The following is a 26,546-nucleotide window of genomic DNA, read 5'->3' on the forward strand; positions in this document are numbered from 1 at the left end:
TTACACTTCCAACGCATTTGCACCTTTCATGGTCAATTCTTGCAATTTTTTGTATGTATAAGTCATTTCGTAGTGTATGGAATGTGCGTTATAGTTGATACAATTTCGAACATTCAATTTTCGTAAACGAGGTAAGCCTGCAACTATTTGCAGAACAGAATTATCGGCGAGCAAAAAGCAACTCGAAATCGTCAGATCTTCGAGGGCGGGACAATGTTGGACAAGACCTTCGATAGCGCTTGACGATATATTATGACAGTAACTTAATTCAAGTTTGCGCAATTCTTGGAAATTCAACGCTTCGCTAAGTGATCTATTAGATAGGTTGCAACAACCACATAAACTAAGTGTCTGAAGTCCCTTTAAATTGCTTATGGCAGGCTTTGAGGGATCCGCGCCAATGAGCCCTTCGTCAGTAACGTGTATGCAATCGTCTAAAATAAGATGTCTCAAACGTCTCAGATAACGAAAAATATAATACAAAGATGAATCGGTTACAGCTTCATAGCAGTTTTCCAAATTAAGTGTAGTTAAATTACATAATCTTTGAGCTAATAAACATATACATCCCTCCGCCATATTCGTAATATGACTTAAATTTAAGCTACGTAAAGCGTAATTAGTGTTCTCAACTATACCTTGCAAGAGACCTTCAGCTGTCAAACGGCACTTGGCCAAATTCAAATGATGTAATTTGTTTTTTATCGCACCCAGTTGCTTTAAACCATCGTCCGTTATGCATTGGCAAAACATCAAGTCCAATGATTCGACAGAATTTGACCATTTTCGTACAATTAATTTTAATAAATCGTCACTTAATTCTAAACTGCCGCTCAAATCTATTGCTCGCAAACGATTTTCTGCACCGAGACTTTCCAAAATGATTTTTAACCAATTATAACTACAATTACCGGTTATCTTCAATACTTCAAGTTTAGTAAACTTTTCAAAAGTTCGCTGCCATTTTATTAAAGTTGACGGCTTCGAATTCCAATGATTTCCGATACCCAATTGACGTAATGAATCAGCGTGTAATTCCAACGTATATAAAATTAAATCCTCTTGACTTCTATCAAATTCGAGACTCAATCGTTCCAAATGCTCACATTGATCGTATATTAAATTCCGAAGTAATTGAATTTTTATATAATAAGTAACACCAGCGCACGACATATGCAAGGATTTGAATTTCGGAAATTTATACAAATCCACCGAGAAATTATTGACATAGCTTTGTATGCTTGGTATACGAGTTAAAATCAACTCTTCTAGTTCCGGTAAATAATCGTTAAGTACACAAAATACCGGAGATTCATGCAGTTTCAGTTGTCGTATGTAATAACCCAAGTACTCAAAAGCTGTTAACAAATCCTTTTCCACTTTTACGCCATGCAACTCTAAACATTCGTATTGTAGACATTTACAAATTTCCGGATTCCTCTTGAGGACTTGGGACAAATCTTTCAAATTGTCAGCAGTAATCACCAATTTCGATTTGCGTTTCAACTCAGGTACACGGCATAAATCACACCAGTGCTTGCAGACCAGTTTGACTTGCTGTAGATCTCCGTGGGTTAAATAGGTGAAAATTTTTATCCAAATTTCGTTTGGCAAGTCAGGTAATAGCGCGTCTTGGGCATCCGTTGGTAATGCAGTTAAAGTATATGACATTTTCTTCTATTCTAAAATTACAATTATTTTTTAAAATAAAATATCTTTCGAATTGATTACTTGCATAAAAAATAAGAAAGAAAGCCAAAAACGGGTCGCTTTAAAAAAAATATCTATACGTTATAGGAAAAATTTTCTATTTTACTTTCATTGGTAAGACATGTTGCCAGGTTTGAAATATACCAAATGAGTAGTCAAATATCTATCAGTCGTACAGCATTCCAACCAGGAATTTAGTATGAACTACATCTTCTTTTGCTCAGCAGCAAATATATTGAACAAAATTAACTTCTTTTGACAAAAAAAATTCATGTTTTTCATTCCATTCATTTTTCAAATACAATCGAGATTAATGCCGGATTTGTGTTCGCATTAAAAAATAGTCGAAGTATTGTTACGAAAATCCCAAATCCAGTTAATTTCAGGTAAGTAATTTTCCCTAATAATAAATTCCCTAAAGAAGGAAAAACCAAAGAAGCATTCGAATGCGCCTCAAGCAGTTGCAGGCCGATGAAAGCGATTGGCGGAAAAGCAGCCTGGGATTAGAAATAAAACCATAAATTTAGGTATAGTAACATGCTTGTAAAAATGTATACAAATACAATATTTGTGGAAGGGAGAATTAGTCCGACAGATAATGTGTGAACCAGACATTCGTTAGGCAAGCACACGATAACTCGTAGAGACGATGACGCTTATAGAGGATTAGCTTATCGAACAAATAGAATCATATGACATAGCTAGGTGTAAGCATTCTTTTGAAAACGGCCTTTAAAACATCGAACATATAAAAAATAAAACGTAAAAATAGTAGCTAGTTTGGGGTGCCAAGACATTTAGAAGAAAAGCTGAAAGCACGCTTAATTTTACATGCCGTGGCTTAAACATAAGAATGGAACGAATTATCGGCAATCAATTCGGTGATAAGAAATTAGACCTACGTACCGATATATATCTGGCTATTACGTGAGACTTACGTTAGTGATAAATTACGCACAGTTGGACTTATGAACAACGGGATGCATATGTAAGGGGATGTAAGGAAGAAATATACCGACATAGGAAAGCGCATAGGCTGGAATATATGGCCATTGGGAAGCACTTATAGCCAGATGGTTACCATGACGTAAGGATGGACCGCATGAATAACATAACATACGGATGTTGGGGCGTATGAATAATGAAACATGCACATTGTGAGATGTACATATAGAAAGATGCGCGGCAGTGGGACACATCCGGGATAGGTTTGGTGGAACGTGCAGATGGCGGAACGCTTCGCTCAGACGGTAGGATGTAACAAGACTTGCACTAAGAACGACGATGGGACTTAACTGGGAACAGAAGTAGCAGCAGGTATGCATACACGATAAAAGTCTGGCAGACATATGCCAGATCTTTCTGATCAGGGATCAGAAAGACTTGCTTACTAGTTAAGCATCTGCAAAATTTTAAGATCATCTATCATCATCTTGGTGCATATTGAAATTCTCCTGCTTTTTGAACAATAAGTAAATTGAAGCAATGGGATGGGCTCGCCACCTAAACAGGCATGTAAATTTAATTGATGGAAACTATGTTTACCAAATAAGGAGAGATAACGGCTATCTCGAAAATTGACTGAAAATGCCATTTCGGCCACTTGACTAAGGAAATTTCATAACAATTGTAAACCTGGTACTCAACCGAGTCATAATGAAGTCAATTTCTTTAAATAGACGAAAATATATTTATTTAATTTACTTTATCATATTAAATTGTTGCAGTTGGCTTGAACTTTTCAATACATACAACAAAACTATATTGGTCCAACTTCTGATTCATAACACTTGCGTTAAATATTTTAAATAGAGAATTTTTTTTCTTTTGTTTGTTTGTATATGGATTAGGCCTGTTTGATTCATATGCATGCAGACCCATAACCCAATAACCTGAAAAGAAACCATTGATGATATATTTTTTTCCTTATACATTCTATAGTTGTTTTCCTTTCGAATTTCAACGGAACGCATTCTCTCTATATATTCGATACTTGATTAGAAAGTGATGCCTTACCACCGTACCGCGATGCTGATCGCGAACTTGGTTAATTTGGCTTTCATATTTTTTTAGAAAAATTAAGGAACTTCATCGTGTCGGAATGGTCCCGCGGCTTCAGGTCCGACGACGACTGTCTCCTCATCAACAGGATGGAATACGCGCCCACAGTCCAGGAGGAGGAAAAATTCGAGTCGTTCGACATCGATGAGGAGGTATACCGCGACCTGATCTTAAATGCCCTCAGCGACGAAGAGGAAGGCTTCCTGCGGCTGCTCACAGGATACGCCATAGCGAGGCACATCTATGAGCAGCTGCAGTGTCAGGCGTGCCTCGCGGACCTAACCCCGTCTAAAGAAGATGCCTGCAAGGAGGTGAACGGCCGAGTAGTCACAAAGGAACGTTTGGATTGTTGGATCCTCTCCTCACAATACTTGCAACCGGCATTCTCGAAAGCGAACGTACAGAAAGCATTCCACCAAGCATATAAAATTTTTTATGCATGCATGGATGACCAGCGAGATCGGCAAACGCATACAACTGTGGCGGCGCATGTTGCCTTTTTCTCGCGAAGAGGTTCCTGCAGAAGCAGCAGTACCCACCGCATAAATTTATTTGGCTACGCGCTCTTCATGCTGCTGAAGGGGATAAATTGGAGGGAGACCGAAGACGAAAACATATCGTCGTACTAACGGTTCATCTCCTCCGCTTAAACAATAAATTGAAAAATATTTTTTTTTATATATTTTTATTTGAAAGATTCCCGATAATATGCGTAAATATCATCAGTTATTCTTATTAATAATTTAACAGAACCCCATTAAAATGGAAAATGCGAACATTTCACCTGGCTCAAGTATGGGCTTCTCTTGCTTTAAATATGAGTCGAGAAGCCACTAACAAGGTAATTATTTATAAAAATTGTATTGCAATTGCTTTTCTTTTATGAAATTTTTATTTTAGATCTCCTCCTCCACTTTGTGATACTAAAATGGAAAAAGTACTGGTGGTAGGTATTCTAAATGTCTAAATGTCTTCTAGCTCTATTTTCGTCAGTGTGAAAACTTTGAAAAACTTATAAAACTGTTAATGTTTCCTTGCTTTTCATAGATATTTATATGGACGCTACTGATCGATTTAATGAGATACATTGAACTAAGCATAACAACTGTAAAGCGTTCTCAAGGCGGTAAATCATTAATTTAAACTGGCTGTGTTGTACACTGTTACTACTATTCACATTTGTTTCACGGGGAGTTTTACAGCCACTTAAAATGACAAAAAATCATCAACCAATATTTGCTTTTATTATAAGATTTTATTATACTTTTTCTCAATTTTTAGGGGTATAGAAGAAATCTTCGATACCCATAGTGATATCCTTAGTACATCTGTACATATATATATATATATATATATATATATATATATACTTTTTCCCAATTTTTAGGGGAATAGAAGAAACCTTCGATACCCATAGTGATATCCTTAGTACATCTGTATATACATATGTATATATATATATATATATGTATATATATATATATACATATATATATACATATATATACATATATATATACATATATGCATATATTTATGTTTAGCTTTTAACAGGGTGATTTTCAGGCTAAACTATTTTATACTTCCGTGAAACAAGCAACGTTTGTGCCTTGAAAATTAGCTGGATTTTCTAAAGTTGTCTAAACTTTCTTGAAACAGTTAAAGTAATTCTTGGATTTTTTCTTAACATTTTTAAGTTTATATTTTAACCGGAGCCGATAGCCTGTGTTGCTAGTGCTCAATGTCTTTTTTTTAGTCTAAGAATTCAATTCATTAGTCTAAAATTAAAATAATAATAATAATAATAATATATTTTAACCAAAAAAAAAAATTTTTTTTCGAAGAATTTGAATATAAAGCACTATTATCCTGAAAATTAGATGGAATGAAAAGCAATATAATTTCAAATATAATGTTATCTTTTTTATGTAGTAGCTTTAAAAGCTATAATTTAATTTAAGAAAAATAAAGGAAAAAGGACGCCTAACAAAGTAGTTTCACATACCGACATTTCTAAAAGCCTCTTAGGATCATACAGAATATATATACATATATATGCTTTCATGTGGCTAAAGTATATAAAACAACCAAAAATATTTTACAAAGATAATTTTTAACAATTAATTAACAAGTAGTATTGAACAACCAACAAATTTAGTTTGGTATATATGTTGATATATTTACTCACACACATTTTAAATATGTAATTATGAAAGATATATAGCAAAACAAACACGAAGCTATCTCAACAAAAACTTTCACTTATTAAAAGCAACGAATAATAAAAGTTTTTAATAAGTTGCTTCCATCAAATTCATCTTCATTCCTATATAAATTCATTTTCATTTAACGATTTTCATTATAAAACCAATTACAATCGGCAAAAAAATTTATGATTAAATATGTAACTGCTACATCTAAAAAGCTGTTTTCTCTGCCATAAGTTATTCCATAAAAAACGAGACCGATTTCCACAAGTCTTTCAACAGTTTCCACCAGTTATGCACGATTTCTACGAATTTTTTTTATTGAGTTCGAATTCTTATGAATTGCCAAAAACCCACAATCTCTTTTAAAGGAAAAAGAAGAAGAAAATTAAGGAAGTAAAAAAGCCAGTGTCAAACGCCATTCAAAAATGTATTTGATAAATAGCTGTAGGTATCTCTGTGTAAAGAAAGAAAATACATGTTATTTAAAATCACGTTGACTTATTTAGAGTTAAAGCTTAGCTAAAAAAAAGCGTAGCTAAAACAGATTCAATTGAATCTTTTCGAAAGCAATTCTTGCTGTTTGCCCTTAGAAATTTGGGTTGGGATCCGATTGCCTCTCTTCCTCCCTACGAAAATAGGTTGCTTCTGCTATCCTTACCGTCTCTTGAAAGTAGGTTTGTTCTTGGCGTTTCCTTTCTAATCAAAGCAATAAATGGTGCTATTGACTCGCCTTCATTACTTGGTGAAATAAGCTTTGACATCCCTAACCGTTTCTCTAGGCACTTTATCTTGGTTAAGCTTAGTCATTGTATATATAATTATGAGTTGTTTAATCCGCTCCGTGTCGTTTGCAAGAACCTAAATGACGTCTATCAGTTATTCTCGTTATCGGACTTTTTAAAGTCCGTTAAAGCAACATTACTTAATACGCGTGATTTACCTATGTCGCACTTAAACTAGCTTTTATCCTTAAAAATTCGTTACGATTCGAAAATGAATTATTGTTAATTATTATCGGTTGCCAGACTTGTGCATGTTTGCGATGGCTTAGGGGTTCATTTGCAATTTGGCCCTGTACCGGTTGTAACTGTGGCTCTATGCTGCCTGTGTACATGCTTTTTTTCTTTTTTTTTTTTTCTTCTTATTTGTTTATTGTACTTATACTAAGTTTTATTATTAATTAATATAAGTTTTGCATTAAGAGCCAATTGAACTCGACTGTTATTTGTTTAGTTGAGTTTCATGTATAAGTAGAATTAAAATAAATAAATAAATAAATAATAATAATAATAATTTAGGATTTTCTTCCCTTATTTCGAATTAAAGCTCAGCGTGCTTGAAAATTGATTTCTCAATTGATTCTTGTATCTTTTCCATTTTACGTGTCTGCTTCTTAATATTATCTTCCATATCCTCAAACCGCTGGCTTTTATCTTGATGTTTTTCATTCTAAAAGGAAAATTTTTCAAATATTTTAATCAGCAAGAGAATATAATTTTGTCTTTATAACACACCATATATCTTTCCTTTTGCAGAGCATGCTCTACAAGTAAATGACGCAATTTCAATAATCTAGCTTCGAAATGATGCAATTCGATTTTAATTGACGAGAATTCATTGTCAGTGAAGTTATTTGCTTGTTCAGTCCTCCAAAGGCCTTGTACTTTCGGTTCAATAAAATCTTGACTATGGGGACCTGTGGATATCAAGCGTTCTAGACGATCGTAATGATCCGTGATACCGCGATGCTGATCACGAACTTGGTTAATTTGGTTTTCATATTTTTTTAGGCTCATCTGCGGGGTTTCAATTTCGTTTTCGCCATTGGGATCGTTCGAAATCATATTAAAAGCGTCAAATTCATCTTCATTTAAAGCATCTACGAAGGGAAAACGTTAATAAAATCAGTAAAATACAAAGCGTGCACTTCGGGTGAAATCCAAGTAACATGTGTTATCTAAATGAGTATTTTCTTCGGCCATTAGGCGCACATTAAACTTACTTTCATGTTTGTTATCGACCTTCGATCCTAAACTTTCTAAAAGGCTATAAAAGATGTTTATTTTATCTTGATGGTGTTGAAATTCTTGTTTCAATGATTCTAATTCTTCCGGAGTAAACCCAGATATTTCAGCTTTTTCCCACAAAGTGTTCAGTTTTTTGTCTTTGAATAAACTTTTATTCAAATGACGCTCGTCTTTCGTAACAGATCCGATATGGTTTAAGCTTTTCTTTATCCCGAATTTCCTCAAAATGCACTAATAAATCATAGGTGCTCATGATAATTTACAGGTTATCATCTTACTGCCATAAATATATTTTGTAACGGTCTTCCTCTTGCTAATCATATATTTTACAGCTGTTCAGACATTTTTAATTACCAAGTTACTATTAAACTATGGTAAAGAATCGGGAATTGTTCTTTCTTTTGCAAAAGCTAACCGAACTTTCATTTAGTAGAAAAAGCCAATCGTAGTACAGAATTCCTTAAAACGTCTAGCGAAAATTGATCCGCGAGGAAAATCGTATTAAATATATTGCGTTCCTCAAGAAATTAAAATAAGAATTTAAAAGAAGTAAAAGCAAGTATAGCACTGCACAGGCCACATTGAATGTCAACCTACAGATTCAGGAATTCAGTTATGTAAATGGCAATGGCAAAGATCAAGGGCATATAGTTGAGAACAAGAGGTTTTAACTCCATTGGCTGGCACTAACCAATGTACTAGGAAAGTTTCCTTTGCTTTAAAATTAAAATATATTTTTACACATGGGGTGACGAAAGCAGTCTATAAAAAAAGCAGAATAACGAATAACATAAAGAATAAATGATATAATTTGAATTTATTAGAGAATTAATTAAATGTCCATAATAAATAAATAAATAAATTCACATTTGTTCCTCTTGCAAATTTAAGATTTGAAGGAAAAAACACTTGCAGAATGAAAGTGAGAGAGCGTTCGACGCAGGGAAGCACAAATTTCGGCTCGTATGAGAGTAACTGGCTCGCTCATTTAATTACTCTGAAATTTGTTTACAATTGAGCGAGCCAGACAAAAACAATCGTAGCGATGAATCCGTCCAGTCTTAACTCAATAGCAGAACAACGAATAATATAAAGAATAATGCTACTACAAACAATTGTAGCATTGTAAAATTAAAAGTATTTCAGAACGCCCTCGCTTGCTATAATTAGTAAATTTTATAATGTACAGTTTTTTATTTTCATATAAAAAAATTCGCGATAACTACAACTTTTTGAGAGGACATTAACAGATGCAAAACTAAGCTGCTGATACTAACAGATTCTACATTCGCATTGGCATCTTGATGATGAAATTATTAAAATCAAGAGTGGCCAACGAATTGATTCTTTAAACATTTCACATTTATCTTATAATCACTTTAACAAGCCCACAAGTAAGTCTCCTATTAGAGAAGGGACTTAAGATTATCTTACGAAAATTATATATGCGAACATTGCGGTATTCAATATAAATAAAACATACGTTGGTCCTTTTTTTTTGTTTTTTTATTTTTAAAAATCCCAAAAAGTACATGTCAAATAAATAAAATGACATTTACATAATACAAAGGTTTATTTATATATATGTAAATATATATGTATATATATATGTATATATATATAAATATTTTAAAATCTAATATATATATCGTAAGAAAATTTGAAAAAGGCAAAGATAGAATATTGCACCCGTGTGGTTTTCAAAATCATTTTGAACGTCAAAAACTTTTATAACTAACGACGCTTGAAATTTGTAACAGCTACAATTCCACTTTAAGAATTTGGGGCTTTTGTTTTAACAGCTTCTGTTGCACTTGTTCCACCTCTAAAGCGTCAATGCCGTTCATGCAAAGCTCACGTAGGGTTTTACAGTAAGTCATCACATAATCAATAGAACGCATCGTGAGATTGACACAGTTTGATACATTCAATTTTCGCAAACGTGGTAAGCCTAAAACTATTTGTAGAACGCAATCATCACTTATCATAAAACAACTCGTAATTGTCAATTCTTCAAGAGCGGGACAATATTCCACTAGGCCTTCAATACCGCGTGAGGAGATCTTATAGCAATAACCCAACGTCAGCCTACGTAATTGTTGAAATTTCAATGCTTTTAAAAGCGATCTGTTCGAAATGTTACGGCAACCACGTAAGCTAAGCGTTTCAAGTCTCTTCAAGCGACTAACCGCTGACATTGAGTATTCTGTGCCTATAAGGCCATCATCTGTGATACGTACACAATCATTTAACGAGAGATGACGCAAATGTCGGAGATTGGAAAAAATGAAATTTACCGATCTATCGGTTACAGCTTCGCGACAATTTTCCAAATTGAGCGAAGTCAAATTTGGTAAACGCTCAGTCAGCAAAAATATAAACTCTTCCGATAGACCTGTGATATGACTAAGATTCAAGTTAAGCATCTTATCGTTCGCGCTTTCAGCTATACCTTTCAGTAGTCCTCGCGCTGTTACGCGACAGCAATAAGCCAAATTCAAATGATAGAGTTTATCCTTAACTAATTTCAATTGTTTGATGCTTTCATCCGTTAAGCAATGGCACACCATTAAATCCAATGACTCCACAGACTGTGACCATTTATTTAAAATAAATTTCATAAAATCATCGTTCAATTCTAAACAACCGTTCAAATCGATTTTCTGCAGCCGACTCTCTTTTGGGAGATTTTCTAAAGCAACTTTCAACCATTTATAACCACAATTGCCGGTTATTTTTAGCACCTTTAGTTGGGTAAACTTTTTAAAAATTTCTTGCCATTTCACTATTGTGGAAGGTTTCGATCTTACAATTATCTCCACGTGTCGTAACGAGTGGGCGTACATGTCCAAAGTGTACATAATTAAATCCTCTTGATCGCTATTAAGTTCTAAACTTAAACGTTCGATATTCTTACAAGGCACCAAAGTCAAATTTAATAATAAATGGATTTTTATATAGTATGTAACATTGGCACAGGACATGTGCACCGATTTAAGGTTTGGAAATTTGTATAAATCTGCCGATATCGTGTTGTTACCGTTTTGTATGCGGGGTAGATGTGTTAAAATTAATTCCTCCAATTCGGGTAAATGATCGTTAAGTATGGAAAACACTGGCGATTTATTTAATTTTAATTGACGTATACGAGAACCCAAATACTCTAAAACGATCACAAGATTTTCCTGCACTTCTAAATCTCGCAACTCGACGCTTTCGCATGATAAATATTTACAAAATAGTACTTGGCATTTTATAATCTTGCATATATCCATCAAATTGTAAGGTGTGATGACCAGTTTCGATTTACGTCGTAATACTGGTACACGTGTCAACTCGCACCAATGCTTACAGACCGCGTTTGCTTGTTGTAAATCTCCAAACGGTAAATAAGTGAAAATGGTTATCCAAACTTCATTAGGTAGAACGGGCAACACGATCTCGTCATCGTCCATTGGGAAATTGGTGAACTTATTCGGTAACGTATTCGTGATGTTCTAAAGTCGTAAATATTTAGTTTTTACATATAAGACCTTTTAATCTTTCTAGAAAAAAAATATATTACAAAAATAAAATGCTTGCGGTTTAAAAGAAAATTGATAATGAAATGAGTTTTATTATTTATTTTCTTTTTTTTTTTGACGTTCCTTAGTAACGTTTGTTGCCTAGTTTTCAAGTTTTTTAAACAACAGAAAACAAAATAAACGTTCACATATACGCATGAGTGTGTATGTCATTATGCCCATGCGTAAATTCCGTGAAAATTCTAGTAGTTTGCAATTAGGTATTTCCCGCATCACCTGCACATTAGGGATAAGCGTTTAGGATTCAGCGAGATCGTTGGCTTACGCGGAATTCAACCCTTTTTGAACAGGACAGGCAAGACAGGGGTTTTTCTTCTTTTAATATGGCCAATCACTTAAGATGTATCGCTTGCACGTGTATTGGAATTAACAGAAAGAAACGCGCGAAAAGAGACAGAAAATGCTCGCGGCTTCCTACATATCTTTAGCACTTAAATGTATGCTACCAAATAGATATTCGCATACATTAATAACCTAATAATCAAAAATTCCGAAACGCTGCTGACGCAGTCGCTGACTCTTCTAAAGGCTTAAGATGGTCATGCCCTGACTGTAGGCAGCGGGATATTGATTTTTACAAACTTTTCACGGAGACGCGAAATGGTTTCTCGGAATCGAGTACAAATCTCGCCTCCTTGTGGGAGAAGTTTCAGCTAATTAAATCTTAAGCGCCCAAGCAGTATGTATGCCATTATTGACCAAGCAATTCCTACACCTATCAACATGGTTTTAATGTACTAGGAGTTGAATCCCTATATATCGACTTAATTATGTTTTAAAAAACGGTCCAGATTCGAAGCGCGACTATACAGTGGACGTAACCGGGTGTCAATTCCTGCCGCGACTGTACTTTATGTTGATTGATTGAGAAAGACGTAATGCTTACCGATGGCGCACACCTTCGTGGCCAGACCCTATTTCTCCTTTCGACGTTTCTTTCTCCTTAGCATATCATCTATAATTATCTAGGTGTAGAGAACTTTGTCTAAGTAGCTGGCCATAGTCACAGAAGGCTAAACAGGAGACTTGTACGTTCAGACTACATTCAGGTATTTACTTATTTGTTTACCTTTTACAAAGTGAGGTCCGCCATACTATGACGTCAACCTACAATGGAAAGAAAGAAATTTTGCAAAAATGATATTCGGAAGGCTTACAGCAATGAAAAATACTGGATCATAAATGGTACAAAACATCCAGAGAGATATGCGAAGTAATCTATTAATGCCCGATCGTATATTTTTTTAAAGAAGCAAGCAAACTTAAAACCTAGATGTTGAAGGGTCGTCGTTGAATTTCAAAGGAAAGAACACAGGACTTTAAGATATTTTCAGAAGAATCATCTGCCGTTAGTTTTAGATACAAAGCGTAGTGGAGTTTCTATTTACTTTCATAGTAACGACCAAACCAAATATTGTATTCGCGCAAAGCTAACATAACGATTTGAATGACTTATTTCATAGAAGAAAATTCAAAGGAAGGACTAAAATACATCCTTTAAGGTATCTAAAAAATGCTTTTTGATGGCTTTTCCTATTTTGAAAGAGGCTACGTTCCAATTATGACATTGCAGTGTACATTTTCGAGAGAATGTTTTAAAAGATGAACACATCAAAGAGTGTTCAAAGAGCATCTTGGTTGCTTAAACTGTGCTGAATTTTTTCCAAGAAATTTGTTACGAAGAGAAATCTTTCAATGAAAATTTCTTCCTCAGGCAAATAATTGCGTTCCTTTGCGACATATCGATATGAAAAGTTTTCGATATAACACTTGCCAATCCCGAAAAGTTCTCAAAATTCTGAGTAATACATATACTTTCGTTTTTGACTGTATGTTACGCAAAAAATATATATTTATACGTATATTTATTAAGTTATGAAGTCATTAAAAAACGAGTAGAGCGAATCAAGCAAAATTTCTCTCACAAATAATGCTTTTATCGAAAAACTATGTTAACGGAGTGATTCTATGTATAAAAGAAGAAGGCAGAAGAAAAAACCAACATTCACATTTTCAGAAATATACAAGAATACCATTTCCCAGCATAGAATTTAATAATAAATATTTTTGCGAAATAATAAGACTTAATTTACTTACCTATCTTAACACCCTTTTTATATTGATGTCTATATTATGAGGGCACAAACTTTTAGGATTTTATTTTAAAAAACTGCTTTCACTCATTGTATTTGTAACGTCATAATATGTAAACCATTTTATAATGTTTACATTGCTTTACGTATGAGAAACTTTCCACTAATTTATTGAGAAAAGAAAAACGAAAACAATTCTCATTGCAGGTTGTCTGTGCCTCTCGCTCTCTGCAAATGTTTACGTACCAGTTCAGTTGGATTTAATTAAGGGTTGCCGAACTATCGGAAAACGTAACTATGTAGTGAGGAAATGTTACGTTTCGTTTAATTTTGTGTTCAGATTGCACAACTCTTTTACTTAACATCATCTTACGTGAATCATCTATTAATGATTTGTTAACTAGCAGAAGAACAGAAAGTTTCGTTAAAAATATATGACAAAATGAGACGCTGCGGTTTCTTTATTTATTAGAAGGTAATTTCTCTTTGAGTTCTTGATTAATTTCATTACTATTATTATTATTACTATTTTCATAATTTAGTTAGACCAAAGAAAGAAATTGTAGTACTAAAAATAGGATGAGCATCATCAACCAAGACTATCAGCTCTTTGGCTTTTTAAGTAAGATTAGCTGGTTAGTTTAGCAAGCTTAATAAAGTCAAATATTTTATTGATATTAGATTTTCCAGGTATTTTCAAGATGTCCATTGCGGGGTGTTTTAAAGACTAAGCTGCTAATATTCGAACTTTACAAAGATTTCTTAACATTTCACTGATGTATTGTAGCGATATCTTCAAGTCGGATTTTTGCAAATGTTTTGGTCTTGGTTTTTTGACGTTGTTTGGATATAGAGGTGAAACGATGTTAGGATTTTCATATCGATTTTTTCGTCAGTTTTCTCTCTATTTTTTTTTTCCTAACACCAGATTCGGTTTTATTGTATTGACGTACTCTCGTTCAGAATGTGATTGATTTGAACATGCTCTGCTGTAGAATATATAGAAATAATGCATGCCGGTTGAATTCGAAAGGAAAACAGCTGTAAAATGTACAGAAATTTTTTGTATTTCTCTATGAAATAATTGGTGTAAGTTTTATTGATAAAAAAAATCAAAATTTCTGGTATTTCTTTAACAAATAATAGGAATGGGATCACTTCTAGAAGCGTTTGTGAAAAGGGATGCCAAGCACTACAATTTTGTTTGCGATTAATTCTCTGAAAACGAAATTTGGGTGTGCATTTTTTTTTCTATACTGAGAGTGTAAAATCACTTTAAATCTAATTTTTCGGCATTTGCTTAGTAGATTGTACAACTCCATTTATATATACATTTTTTATGTCCTAATTAATGGTATGTTAAATATCTGCTATGTTAAATATTTGATTCTTAAGTGCTGATAAAAACTAAGGCAATTAAGTCCTTCCAATAGAAACATAATATTATTTTACAAAAATATATTTATAAGTAAACCTTGTGCCTTACTTCAGACAACAGCTGTAGCAGACCCATATAAAACATATCCAGCTGCCACGATTTTTTTCCACCACTTCTTTTCATTGAGCAAAAATTATTATGTTTTTTTCGTCACTTTTTCTGATTAACGGAAAGTCTGATGTCTTTTCTGGTACTTCTTCTCATTTAACAGATGAGAGATATCTTTTATTCACCATTTTTCTTATTTATCAAAAGCTCTCCATTCTCCACAGACAGTATCTTTTTTATAAGCGGTGTAAAAGACAAACAAGCTAACGGCTTTCTGTGAAACAAAAGAAATTTGGCAAGCACAAAAAGAAGTGATTTTAATTGAAAAATTGAGAAATTAAACAAAATCTATCAGAAAAAATTAGACGAAAAATTGCGAAATAAAAATATAAAGACGCACATATAGTTTTTATAGTGTATTAAAATTGTTAAGCATCTCTTAAATTTTGTTTATTAAAATTTTTAAATATATCTAACGACTTTTTATGTAATTCATTTTTCTTAATTTTTCTTCTTTACGAAATGAATTCCTTATGTTTTTATGTTCATTGCATTCAAATTTATTTTGAATAAAGCTTGCGCGACATCACATTCGAATATCAAATAATCAAATCTTTCTCATTATTCAGAAAAACGAATTGCGATATTTAACGAATTGAAAGCAAAAATCCTAGTTTAGACTTGAGTGCACATAAAATATTTACACACAGGTTTATTTGAACTTGTGATCATATGTAATTTCCGAGACGAATTTATATATCAAGTAACATGGACAATAAATTGGATGTTAAAAGTTCTCAAACGGTTGTTAATGGTGTCAGTTTGGAGGGGTTTGGGACGGTTTTATTTTGAGCTCCAGAAACACAGTGACCATGATATCTTATTTAATCGAGGAGAATACTTTAATAATTTTTCCTTTACTTCTTCCGCATCAAAGTTACTAATAAACTGCATATTCAATCGTAACGTTGTAGTATGTTTTACAGCGTAGTCGATAGTAAGTGCGGTCAGCTTTGTACATTCATTAACGTTCAGTTTACGTAATCTCGATAATCCTTTAACTATTTCTGGAATTTTCAAATTCAGTACACTCAAATTGGGAAAACGCTGAATCAACATACATATATACTCATCCGTCATACCTCCAATGGTACTCAGATCCAGACTTCGTAACGTTGTTTTTTCTTCTAAACCTTGTAAAAGCTCATGATTAAATAGACGATAACAATTTGCTAAATTTAAATCATGTAGTTTATCATTTAACACACAACATTGTTTGATGCGGTCATCGGTTAAATTGTAGCATCCATTCAAGTCCAAAGGTTCTAGGCTGTTACACCATTTTCGTGCAATGAATTTTAATAGACTGTTATTTAGCTCTAAACAGCAATTTAAAACTATTGTCCGAAGAAACGTTTCTTTTGGAATATTTTGAGAGAGAACTTCAAACTATTCTCTCCCAAAAAACTCGACTATCTTCAATACTTCTAAATGAGCAAATTTTTTGAACATTTCTTGCCATTTCGATGCATCGAATTGCTCCACCCGTATAAAGATTTCGAAATTGCGCAAAGAATGAGCATACATTACTAACGTATTCAATATTAAATCTTCGTGATGGCGTTTAACATACTTATTCTTAATTGCTTCAAGTCTTTGAAATGGCTTGTCGTCAAATCTAACAGCAAAAAACCTTTTATGCTATTATCAACAAAGTTACACGACATGTGCACTGATTTTAGTTGGGGAAATTTGTGGAAATCTATCAATGAGGAATTAACATCGACTACCTCGTTTAAGATTTTAGCTAAAATCATATTTTCTAATTTCTTCATTAAGCAATGAAAGTGTCCGGTAACTGTCTAATTTCAATTAACTAACATAAAACCCTAAATACCCGAAGACTTTCAATAAGTACTCAGCCTTTTCCACATTATGTATCTTTACTTTCTCAAATTGTAAATTATCAAGGAATTCTGTACGACGTTCAACGATTTCGCAAATATCCTTCACATTGCATAAGGTAACAATTAGTTTCGTTTTACTCTTTCATTCAGAGACGTTAGACAATCGACACCAATATTTATCAACCAGCTTTACTTGTTGCATATGTCCATATGAAGAGAGTTAAACGTTTTTATTCACACACTTCGTTAGGTAATGTAGGAAGTAAATAATCCGTAGCAGATATATCCGACCATTTATTCATTGGATTCATTATGCCCTGCAATTACAAATGTTCAATAACTTCATAGAGTGACCTGAGTTCTAACTATACATTTGTTTGCATGTCCGCGCGTCCGTCTTTGTCCGTCTTTGAAATTCTTTTATGTAATTTTTAATAAATAAATTTGGTTAAAGTTTCATTCACTGTTTTACTTCTCACTTATTTCTTACAACCTCTTTCTTGTGAAATGATTTTGTTGAAACTAACTGCATTAAATAATAAAACGGCTAAGAGCCACCATCAATCGAAATATATAAAATAAGCGTTTCAGTCTAGAAAAAACAGTTCTTTTCTTTTCAAACAAATAGTGTGTTGCCAGAATAGTTGTTTGTATTCAAATTGTTGCTTTTCAATTTTCTGTACAAATCTAAATGCATAACAGTAACTTATATATGTAGTACATAGTAGTTAGCAGACAGGTAGACGGACGGCCTTGCAGGTACGGAGACGTGGGCGAAGCGATTCCTCGTTTTATATTTTTGTTACTTATTATATTGTTACGAAAATCCCAAATTCAGTTAAATGTCAGCTAAGTAATTTTCGTAAGAATAAATTCCCTAAAGATGGGAAAACCAAATGAGCATTCGCAGGCGCCTCATGCAGCTGCAGGCCAATGAAAACGATTAGTGGAAAAGCAAACAGGTAAAAGCTAAGTGCATATTCGCAGGATCGTCATGCAGGTGCAGGCCGATGGAAACGATTAGAGGAAAAACCAGGCTGGGATTAGACCATAACCATGAATTTAGGTATAGTAACATTCTTGTAAAATTGTATACAAATCGAATATTTGTGAAAAGTTAGTATGGCAAGAACGTAGAAGTTGAGAGTACGGCCAAAATAAATTGTAAATAAATATTCCTACTGTTGTGAAAGGCAAAGTAGTAAAATAAAAGAACTTTGAAGTGCATTTCTCTTGATCAAAATATCCACGATCTAGTGATACGGACTGTATCTTAGTAAAAGCGAATTTCATAACAATATGTTCAGTTGCAATTCTTAAATTGATGCGATCTAATATGAATTCGATTTCAAGATTGCGCATAAGATTATTTTTTCGTGTCATATGTAAATCATTATTAGATTGTCTTGATCTAAAATCCAAAACATAACCATAAATTATAGAAGAATCTACTATTATACGGTAAATTACATAATGAATAAGTAACGCTAAAAAAATATAAAAATAATAAACTTTAAATAAAAGAACTTTAAAGTGCATTTCTCTTGATCAAAATATCCACGATCTTGTGATACGAACTGTATCTCATAAAAGCGAATTTCATAACAATATTGTAATACTTTTTACAGTGTCTTCGGAGCAAATTTCTGGGTACTATGTGTGTACGGTGGTAAGCCAACTAAATTATGATACTTCAAAGGTTGATCATGCTAATCTCTTTGGTAATATGTAATCGTCGAATTTGGCATCTATCGCACGCTCTGTTTTAGTGCACAATAAAGGTTAATTATATGATCCAAAAAAACGATTAATCTCCAGAAGAGGAGAGAAGACCGCGAGAGCATACGTCACAGAGCAAACTAAAGAAAGAGTAAATATTAAGATCATCCGCATCGGTGCGTTAGAAATGTGAATCACATTTCATTTTATTCAGAACTCTACGAGGATCGGAAAACACAAAATAGAAACATACGAAAGTATTTTCTTCTTACACTTTACTAGAACTCATCGAAAAATCACACGGAAATCGAAATATATAAAATATGCATTCACTAGGAACAGAAATAATTCATTTATCGGATTAGGATCGAAGCAAATTTCTTTGCATGTTTACTTTTTATTTTCTTGGTGACAGCCCACAATATGCGATATCTTCTCACTGTGACTAGATGTTTCCTGGCACTTGACGTCACTTACGATGCGCAGCATGTGTTTTCTTGATGTTAATCTAGAACTTGCAGAGCTTTTTATTCCGTCAATTATGTTTTTCTTCTTGTCTATGAGTTATGCGAACTCACCTTCTATCATCATCTGTTCCCAGAATTTAGTGACACGTAGTTCTAGTTCCATCCCTACAACACAACTTTCGCTCCCATCAATTTTGCCTTTGCCACAAGCTATGTAGCATTTTTTGAAAGCACGTTTTTCTTCGTGCCAAGTTCACTGTTTTCTTGGTCGATTTTTAAGAAGTGAATAGAAGAGATTTTGTTACGATGGGGTTAAAAACAAAATGTTGTTAAATTATTCGCCCGCCCTCGAGTTTTTTTTTTAAATCGTTTTATACACCTACGCCTTGAAAAAAGACTTACTTCTTCACTGTTTTAGACTAACCACAATTTTTGTGAAATTGTAATTCCAGATATTCTAGAATTCCCCGGTTATATTGAAATGTGTTTTTAAATTCAGCTTTTTTTATTTATTAAGGAACTGAAAAATATGACCACACGCAAACATGACTACGCCCACTCCACGCCCACGCTGTCACTGGACACTGAGTATATGTATAATAATGAAATTTACGTTTCCCCCTCTCCCCCCTCCTTTTTGTTGGTTTTCTCGCTGACGGTTGTTAATGTATTACGAAAGATAGTTTTTTGTCAAGACATTCATTGAGAGCTTAATATCACTAATGAAAAGGAACAAAAACAAAAAGCGTTACTTAACGGCAATTTACATTGTTATTGTTTATTTTCGCGATCTACATTTTGTAAGTTTTGATCTGCTCGAAAAGACTGCACAAAAATTGTTATTTTCTAAGAAACAAGAGGAAAAATACTTTTGATAAAAAAGTCATATTCACGTGAAATTATTTTTAAGTTATTATGTTTTAGCGTTTTTAAAAATTTGCTATGTAAAATCAACAGAGTTGCATCAAACGACTGTGCATTTGGAGATTAAATTGGAAATTATTTTCTGGAAGCCCTCTTAATAGCTTACAACACAAGAAACCAAGAAACGGGAAAACGTATCGAACATCCAGGTTTTTCTTGTAATTGCTATCTTCAGCTACAACTTTTCCTTGTTATACTAATTATCTATCTGGTTTTATTTTCTAGCTCTATCGTAGCTATACCCCTGCCACATACCTTCGCTAAATAGCGATTTGGATACATTGTTTGTTAATCGATCTTTAAAATCAGTTGTATATTTATAACTTGTAATATTTTTCCGATATTTTCCAGTATCAACTTGGGTAAAACTTGGAGCGAAGAGAAATCGTCTTTTAAAGATGGATATGATATTGTCACCAAGAACTATGTGAAACCAGTAACATCCGGATTTATAGTTGTATCTAGCTTAAAAGATCGAGAAGCAGAACAAAGACATGAGCAACATTTAAGGATCGGGTTGAAGACCCGAAGGTTCAGTTGTGGCCCAACGTCACGTTTGGATACAATTGAACTGTGCGGTTTGGGATGGTGGCCACGATGGAGAAAGTTTATTGACGGAAAAGAATAAGGGTAAACAAGAAAATTCTGGTGAAGGTGATGATGATATCAATAACGACGAGTTTAAAGAAAATCGCATTCAAAAAGCTTGTAACGAGTTTTCTTGGGCGGGGTATAACTCAGTCACTCCAAGATTCGTTGCAAAAAAATTTAGAATGGTGTACAAATTCCTTGATTTATTATTTCCTTTTTACGGGAGAGAAGTACAGCGATGGGTAGAAGCTGGCTATGGCAAGGAACCAGCGAGGTGGCCCGACTTCTGGTGTGGCTTGCATGTGATGAGAGATTGACTTCTTATATTATTAAAATTTTCCTTTTGGATTATCGCGACGCGCTACAGAGAAACGGAAACGTTGTCAGTGTCATAGCGGCCTTGGCTCTCAGGGCCGGCGGTTCGTCCCTGATTGGTGTGTGAGTGCAAAACTAACAAAAAAAGCGTCTCTCAGTTCTTCCGGGATGGCGATTAAAGCTGAACCAGCACATCCCCTATCCGTTAAGTCAAATGTCCCGAAAGTCCTTCAGGGATGGCGATTAAGCTTAACCAGCACATCCCCTATCCGTTAAGTCAGAAAGTAAGTACAGGTCAACTTGTAAAATTGTCTGTGGGTACTTACCGTAGACAGCTATGACACCAAACTGAAAGATTCTGCGCGATGTGCTGCTCTTTTATAGCTGCAGTCTCGCTCGCCTGTCCCATTGCCAACATGCTCTAGGTGTTTACATATGCTTAGGTGCATGCTTAGCTTAGGTTGGCTGTAGTCGCAACCTTATTTACGACTTGCATGATCCTGCTTATACATAACTTAATATCAATTTACGTCTAGCTTATCGCTATGTTTGTTCATACGTCTACTCAACAGGCACCCAGGTACCAAATCGCGTGATTCAATCACCGTTAGGTAAGTGAGTGATTGTGCCTTCCTATGCCTTGTGTTTGCTTTGCTATGTGTGTTTCTACATGCTTGGCATGTGCGATCGAGTCTTTGTGTGCAGTTTATGCACTGTCGTATGTTCTTATTGTTTCTTTTCTACCTAAGTACTTATACCCTAACGGTGCTGTATAACTTTGTACTTTGCTTGAACATTTTATCTGACCTAACGGTGCTTTTGCAGTAATGTATAATGCTCTACGCGTTTTGTGTCCTGCTTGCATGTGTTTATATATTTTATACATGGATGTTTGTACATAAGGGTGTTCATGGATTTTTAGTCACATGTGTAAGTTTCCTTTTTTTTTGTGTATGGCCTATCGTTTACTTTTAAACGCATTCTTGTGGGTTTATACAAGGGTATGTGTTCCTATGGGTTAGCTGACCTGTGTTTATAATTCTTCTCTTTACAATACGTTTGGTGCTGGAGTGTGTGTTCCTCTGATTTTGCTAACATAGGCCTGTACAATATGTGTTTATAAATTTTCTCTTTATCATGTATAGGCATCCTTAGTGCGTGTTTTTATGATTTTCTCTTTACAAGGTATAGGCATATTTAGTGCGTGTTTTTATATTTTACATATTTCATATGATTTTATACCTTTGTTCGACTTGTGCCTGTGTTGTATGATTTTACATGTCCTATGCCTATGAGCCGTTTCATACAAGTTTTATTCATTCTAACTTATCTTATACCTTTTTTGTTTGTGCCTGAGGAGGTTGTTCATATACTGATAACAAAAAGACGTGCACGGACAGATCGGACTGACAGGTTGTTCGTTGTGGGTAAATGTTTTAGGCGGACGGACTTGTATTCCGTAAGGAAGCAAAAACGCTTCCTTACAAGCTAATTCTGTAAACAATTTCTTATATTTTCGTAAATTGTAAAATTACATCCGTACATTCAAACTTTTTAATATTGATTTCAAATTTCTATAGATTGAATCAAAGTGGTCATCACACGCTCAAAGTAGCATACATTCAAAAAGCCAATTCATCAGCCTCGATTAGTGACTTTTTCAAAAATACAATGAATACACAAAATAAATCTGATCTGCCATATTTATTTGCCTCTGGCTCAAAATCAAATGTGAAATTATCGCAAATCCTTTCGGTGCAAGAGTTGGAGGCTGAATGGCGTCAAAACTGTACAACTCATACTAGTCCTAACTAGGGAAACGGTATTAATAACGATACGAAGGAACGAGGTACGGAAAATATTCGAAAATTTGTTAGCCGCTAAATTTTATTTAAAATTTGAAATTATTATTAATTTGAAATGTAAAAAATGTAAAATTATTAAGTAAATAAATTGAAATTAAAAAAAAAATTGATCGTTCTTTAATTTTTATTTAATCTGACAATTGTTTATTTTTACTTTTCTTCGCACCACCATAATGTTATCAATTTAACAAAAATTTTACATTTCTTTCTATAATTGGTCTATTTTATATTCCATTTATTTTCACGTTCGACTCTTATTATTTATTTATAACAATATATATTATAATATATTATTTTATATTTATATAATTTTATTTATATATATATATTAAGTATTATAAGTATTATACCATAGCAAAAATTCCGGACAGGCTATTTAGTGAATTATTGAAAGAATACCCCAACTTGTGGGCTATGCAGACTACTGCATAAGAGGTTAGCCGACCGCCTGATGGAGGAAACTGGCCAGTTAGTGACAGAGCAGGATGTTATGAAAAAAGTTTTTGCAATTAGGTATAGTTTGAGAAGGATAGATGGAAGACGGGGCGGTCGGACAACAATGGTAGAATACATTTGGTACGCGCGAAAATTTGGATTGAGGCGAGCGGTAAAGAAAATGACGGGCCATATATGTGACAAGAGAAATATGCGGATTGAGACTGACAGCGAGGACGAGGCAGATTTTGTAGGATTTGACGAAGAAAAAAACCTGTATAATAGAGATCGCAGAAGAACCGACTAGGGTGCTATGTGTAGAGGAGAGGGTAGAAGTAGAAATCTCCGCTAATTTTATGGACCAAATTTATACGAGAGGACCATCGACATCGGCGATGAGTATACCCCCCATCCTTCGATAATGGGTACAAAAATCGATAATGGGGAAAAAAACAGGACTGCTTTTAAGGAGTAATGCTTGCTAATTTTGCTTAAGGGGTTACGAATGGGGATCTTGAAGGCGTTTTAACTACACCATTTTTCATTTTTCTGAGAACCTTAACGCGCGAGGAGTTAAAAACTTTACTTCTTAGTAAGAGAATTTATTTCATTAAATTAAATTTTTTTTAATCGAATGAAAGAGATGTAAGAAAATTTCACTCGCATGATGAGCAATTGTTTTTACTTACCAGTCTCAATGTTCTATTATTTTCTATAATATTCCAACTTTCTGATCGGTAACTGTGTGAACCGTTCCATTATCAATTTCTCTTTTTTTTAAAATGCTTTTAGACCGATGCCGACAATTAGCTAAGCATATGAAAAGAAAGTATCAATCAAGACCAGACAAAAGGGACGAAGGACCAAGAGTCAAAACTCCTTTGTTAGTAGATCCCCAACTCTTAGTTAAGGGTAGTATGGATGGACTAAAACAAGAATCAAAGTTCGTTTTCAATAGCATTCATGTTTAGATCAACAACATATCAGAAATTTTAGCAAAATATCTTGAAAATTACGACCTATGGATTGAATAGAAAAACGTAGACTTGTTTAAATCGATTTAAAAAATGATTTCCAAATGATTGATAGTATACTAAAAGATCTATCTCAAGTATTTTCAAGCGTCGCGTACATACGCACAAACTTGAGGTATCGCTTCAGGTACTTTAGGGTATAATCATGAAGACAGCTGAAGAACAAAAACTATAACTTTGATCCTATTATTTGATATTTAATTGAAAAAACGATTAAAAAAATTAATTCTTACCTCTTTTTTACATAGCCAAGGACACATGGTGGCATATATTTTGTGCTCTCTAAACTTCTAAAAATATTTTTGGAAGCAAGAAATTTACCTCAGTTTTTTAGCCATTCAAACAATTTTGATCTAATATTATTTTAAAATTGAAAGGTGTAATTTATTTATTTATTTTTATTTATTTATTTTATTTATTCCACTTATACTAGAAACTGAACTAAACAAATAACAGTCGAGTTCAATTGGCTCTTAATACAAAACTTATATTAATTAATAATAAAATTGAGTATAAGTGTAATAAAACAAATAAGAAGAAAAAAAAAAGAAAAAAAAGCGTGTACACTATCAGCATAGGGCCACACTACAACCGGTACAGCACCAAATTGCAAATGAACCCCTAAGCCATCGCAAACATGCATAAGCCTGGCAACCGATAATAAATTGACAATAATTCATTTTCGAAACATAACGACTTTTTAAGGATAAAAGCTAGTTTAAGTAAGACATAGGTAAATTACGCGCATTAAGCAATGTTGCTTTAATGGACTTTAAAGAGTCCGATAATGAGAATAAGTGATAGACGTCTTTTAGGTTCTTGCAAACAACTCTGAGCGGGTTAAGCGCATAAGTATATTTACATTGACTAAGCTTAACCAAGATAAAGTGCCTAGAGAAGCGGTTAGGACATTAAAGCTTATTTCACCAAGTAATGCAGATGAAAAGCACCATTTATTACTTTGATTACGAAGGAAACGCCAAGAATAAATCTACGTTTCTCGAGAGACGGTAGGGACAGCAAAAGCAACCTATTTTCATAGATGGCAAGAGAGGCAATCGGATCCCAACCCAACTTCCTAAGGGCAAACAGCAAGAATTGCTTTCGAACAGGTTCAATTGAATCTACATAGCATCTATATGAAGGAGACAACACAGCAGAGGCATAGTCGTGTCTAACCAAATACATGTACAGCCTTTTCGTAATGTAAGGATCATCAAGCTCTTTGGACCATCTCTTTATAAAACCAAGCGCGGACCTAGCAAAGAGCACCATGCAACCAAATTACTCAAGTCACTTTGAAGGTGATGTGATTGCGATTCTAGAGAGAAGGAAAAAAACAGTTCCACAACATCAGCATACATTAAGGTCTGACTGGAATTAATTACCGAAGGGAGATCATTAATATATAAACTAAATAAAATGGGACCTAAGTGGAGTTTTACGCAAGCAAATCGAATATATTGACAATAAAATGTTCCATAACCATCGCATCAAATTATTTTCCCAATCATCAGAAAGGCCAGCTTGAAAAATGGAACCAAATTTGGTAACGAATCTGCAATCAAGCAGAAACTTTTCGATTGTTGAAGTTGGTGAGTGTCCAAGATACGTTTTAAACCACGACCTACACGATTATCATTATAATTACTTGTTACGTATTTCATAGAAAGATGAATAAAGGATATTTGCAAGCACTTTGTGTATCCATGCAAATATGGCCATGTTGGCCGACTTGCTTTTGTATAAGTTTTCGATTTTAAATTTTAAGTATAAAATAACAATGAAATCAAAAACCCGGTATCGGGTGTATCCGTATATATATATATATGAACATGTAAGTGTAATGCATTTGTGTTTATAAAAAACAAGCGAAGTGTGCTTGTGGGCTCTATCTGGATTAAGTAACTATGTCAAGATGCACACACACATACATATACATAATACATTGCTTAGTATGTGTGTTTTTGCATATTTATTGTACAAGTATTGAGTTTTATTGGCCTAAGCCTTTGTGCATATATGCGTGTCTGTATTTCCATAGTCTTTTGACCGCACTTATGAATATAAAACAATATTCACACGAGTTTAGTTAATTTTATAACGCGAACGTGAACA

At 33.8% G+C, this 26,546-nt stretch overlaps 2 protein-coding genes and 1 pseudogene across 4 annotated transcripts; all 3 read right to left on the reverse strand.

The window, feature by feature from the left end:
• LOC119642529 (F-box/LRR-repeat protein 2-like) lies at positions 1 to 1,671 on the reverse strand. The gene has a single exon (XM_038041679.1). The coding sequence runs from the start codon at positions 1,669 to 1,671 to the stop codon at positions 1 to 3; it is 1,671 nt and encodes a 556-aa protein (XP_037897607.1).
• Positions 1,672 to 7,301: 5,630 nt separating this feature from the next.
• LOC119642577 lies at positions 7,302 to 8,261 on the reverse strand (annotated as a pseudogene).
• A 1,359-nt stretch (positions 8,262 to 9,620) lies between these two features.
• LOC119642571 (F-box/LRR-repeat protein 2-like) lies at positions 9,621 to 13,876 on the reverse strand. 3 transcript variants are annotated; one of them, XM_038041752.1, is made up of 4 exons: positions 13,690 to 13,876; positions 12,662 to 12,699; positions 12,479 to 12,605; positions 9,621 to 11,553 (listed from the first exon to the last, which is right to left on the reverse strand). In XM_038041752.1, exon 4 carries the CDS (start codon positions 11,461 to 11,463, stop codon positions 9,769 to 9,771), a length of 1,695 nt encoding a protein of 564 aa, XP_037897680.1. In that variant the 5' UTR covers positions 11,464 to 11,553; positions 12,479 to 12,605; positions 12,662 to 12,699; positions 13,690 to 13,876; the 3' UTR covers positions 9,621 to 9,768. The 3 variants fall into 3 exon arrangements, with proteins under 3 accessions (XP_037897680.1, XP_037897681.1, XP_037897679.1); XM_038041753.1 differs by lacking the exon at positions 12,479 to 12,605 and having other exon boundaries at positions 9,621 to 11,505; XM_038041751.1 differs by having other exon boundaries at positions 9,621 to 11,505; positions 12,479 to 12,699.
• Between the last annotated feature and the right edge of the window lie 12,670 nt (positions 13,877 to 26,546).

The sequence above is a fragment of the Glossina fuscipes genome, unplaced genomic scaffold (genome assembly GCF_014805625.2).
Source record: "Glossina fuscipes isolate IAEA_lab_2018 unplaced genomic scaffold, Yale_Gfus_2 226, whole genome shotgun sequence".
Lineage (NCBI taxonomy): Eukaryota > Metazoa > Arthropoda > Insecta > Diptera > Glossinidae > Glossina > Glossina fuscipes.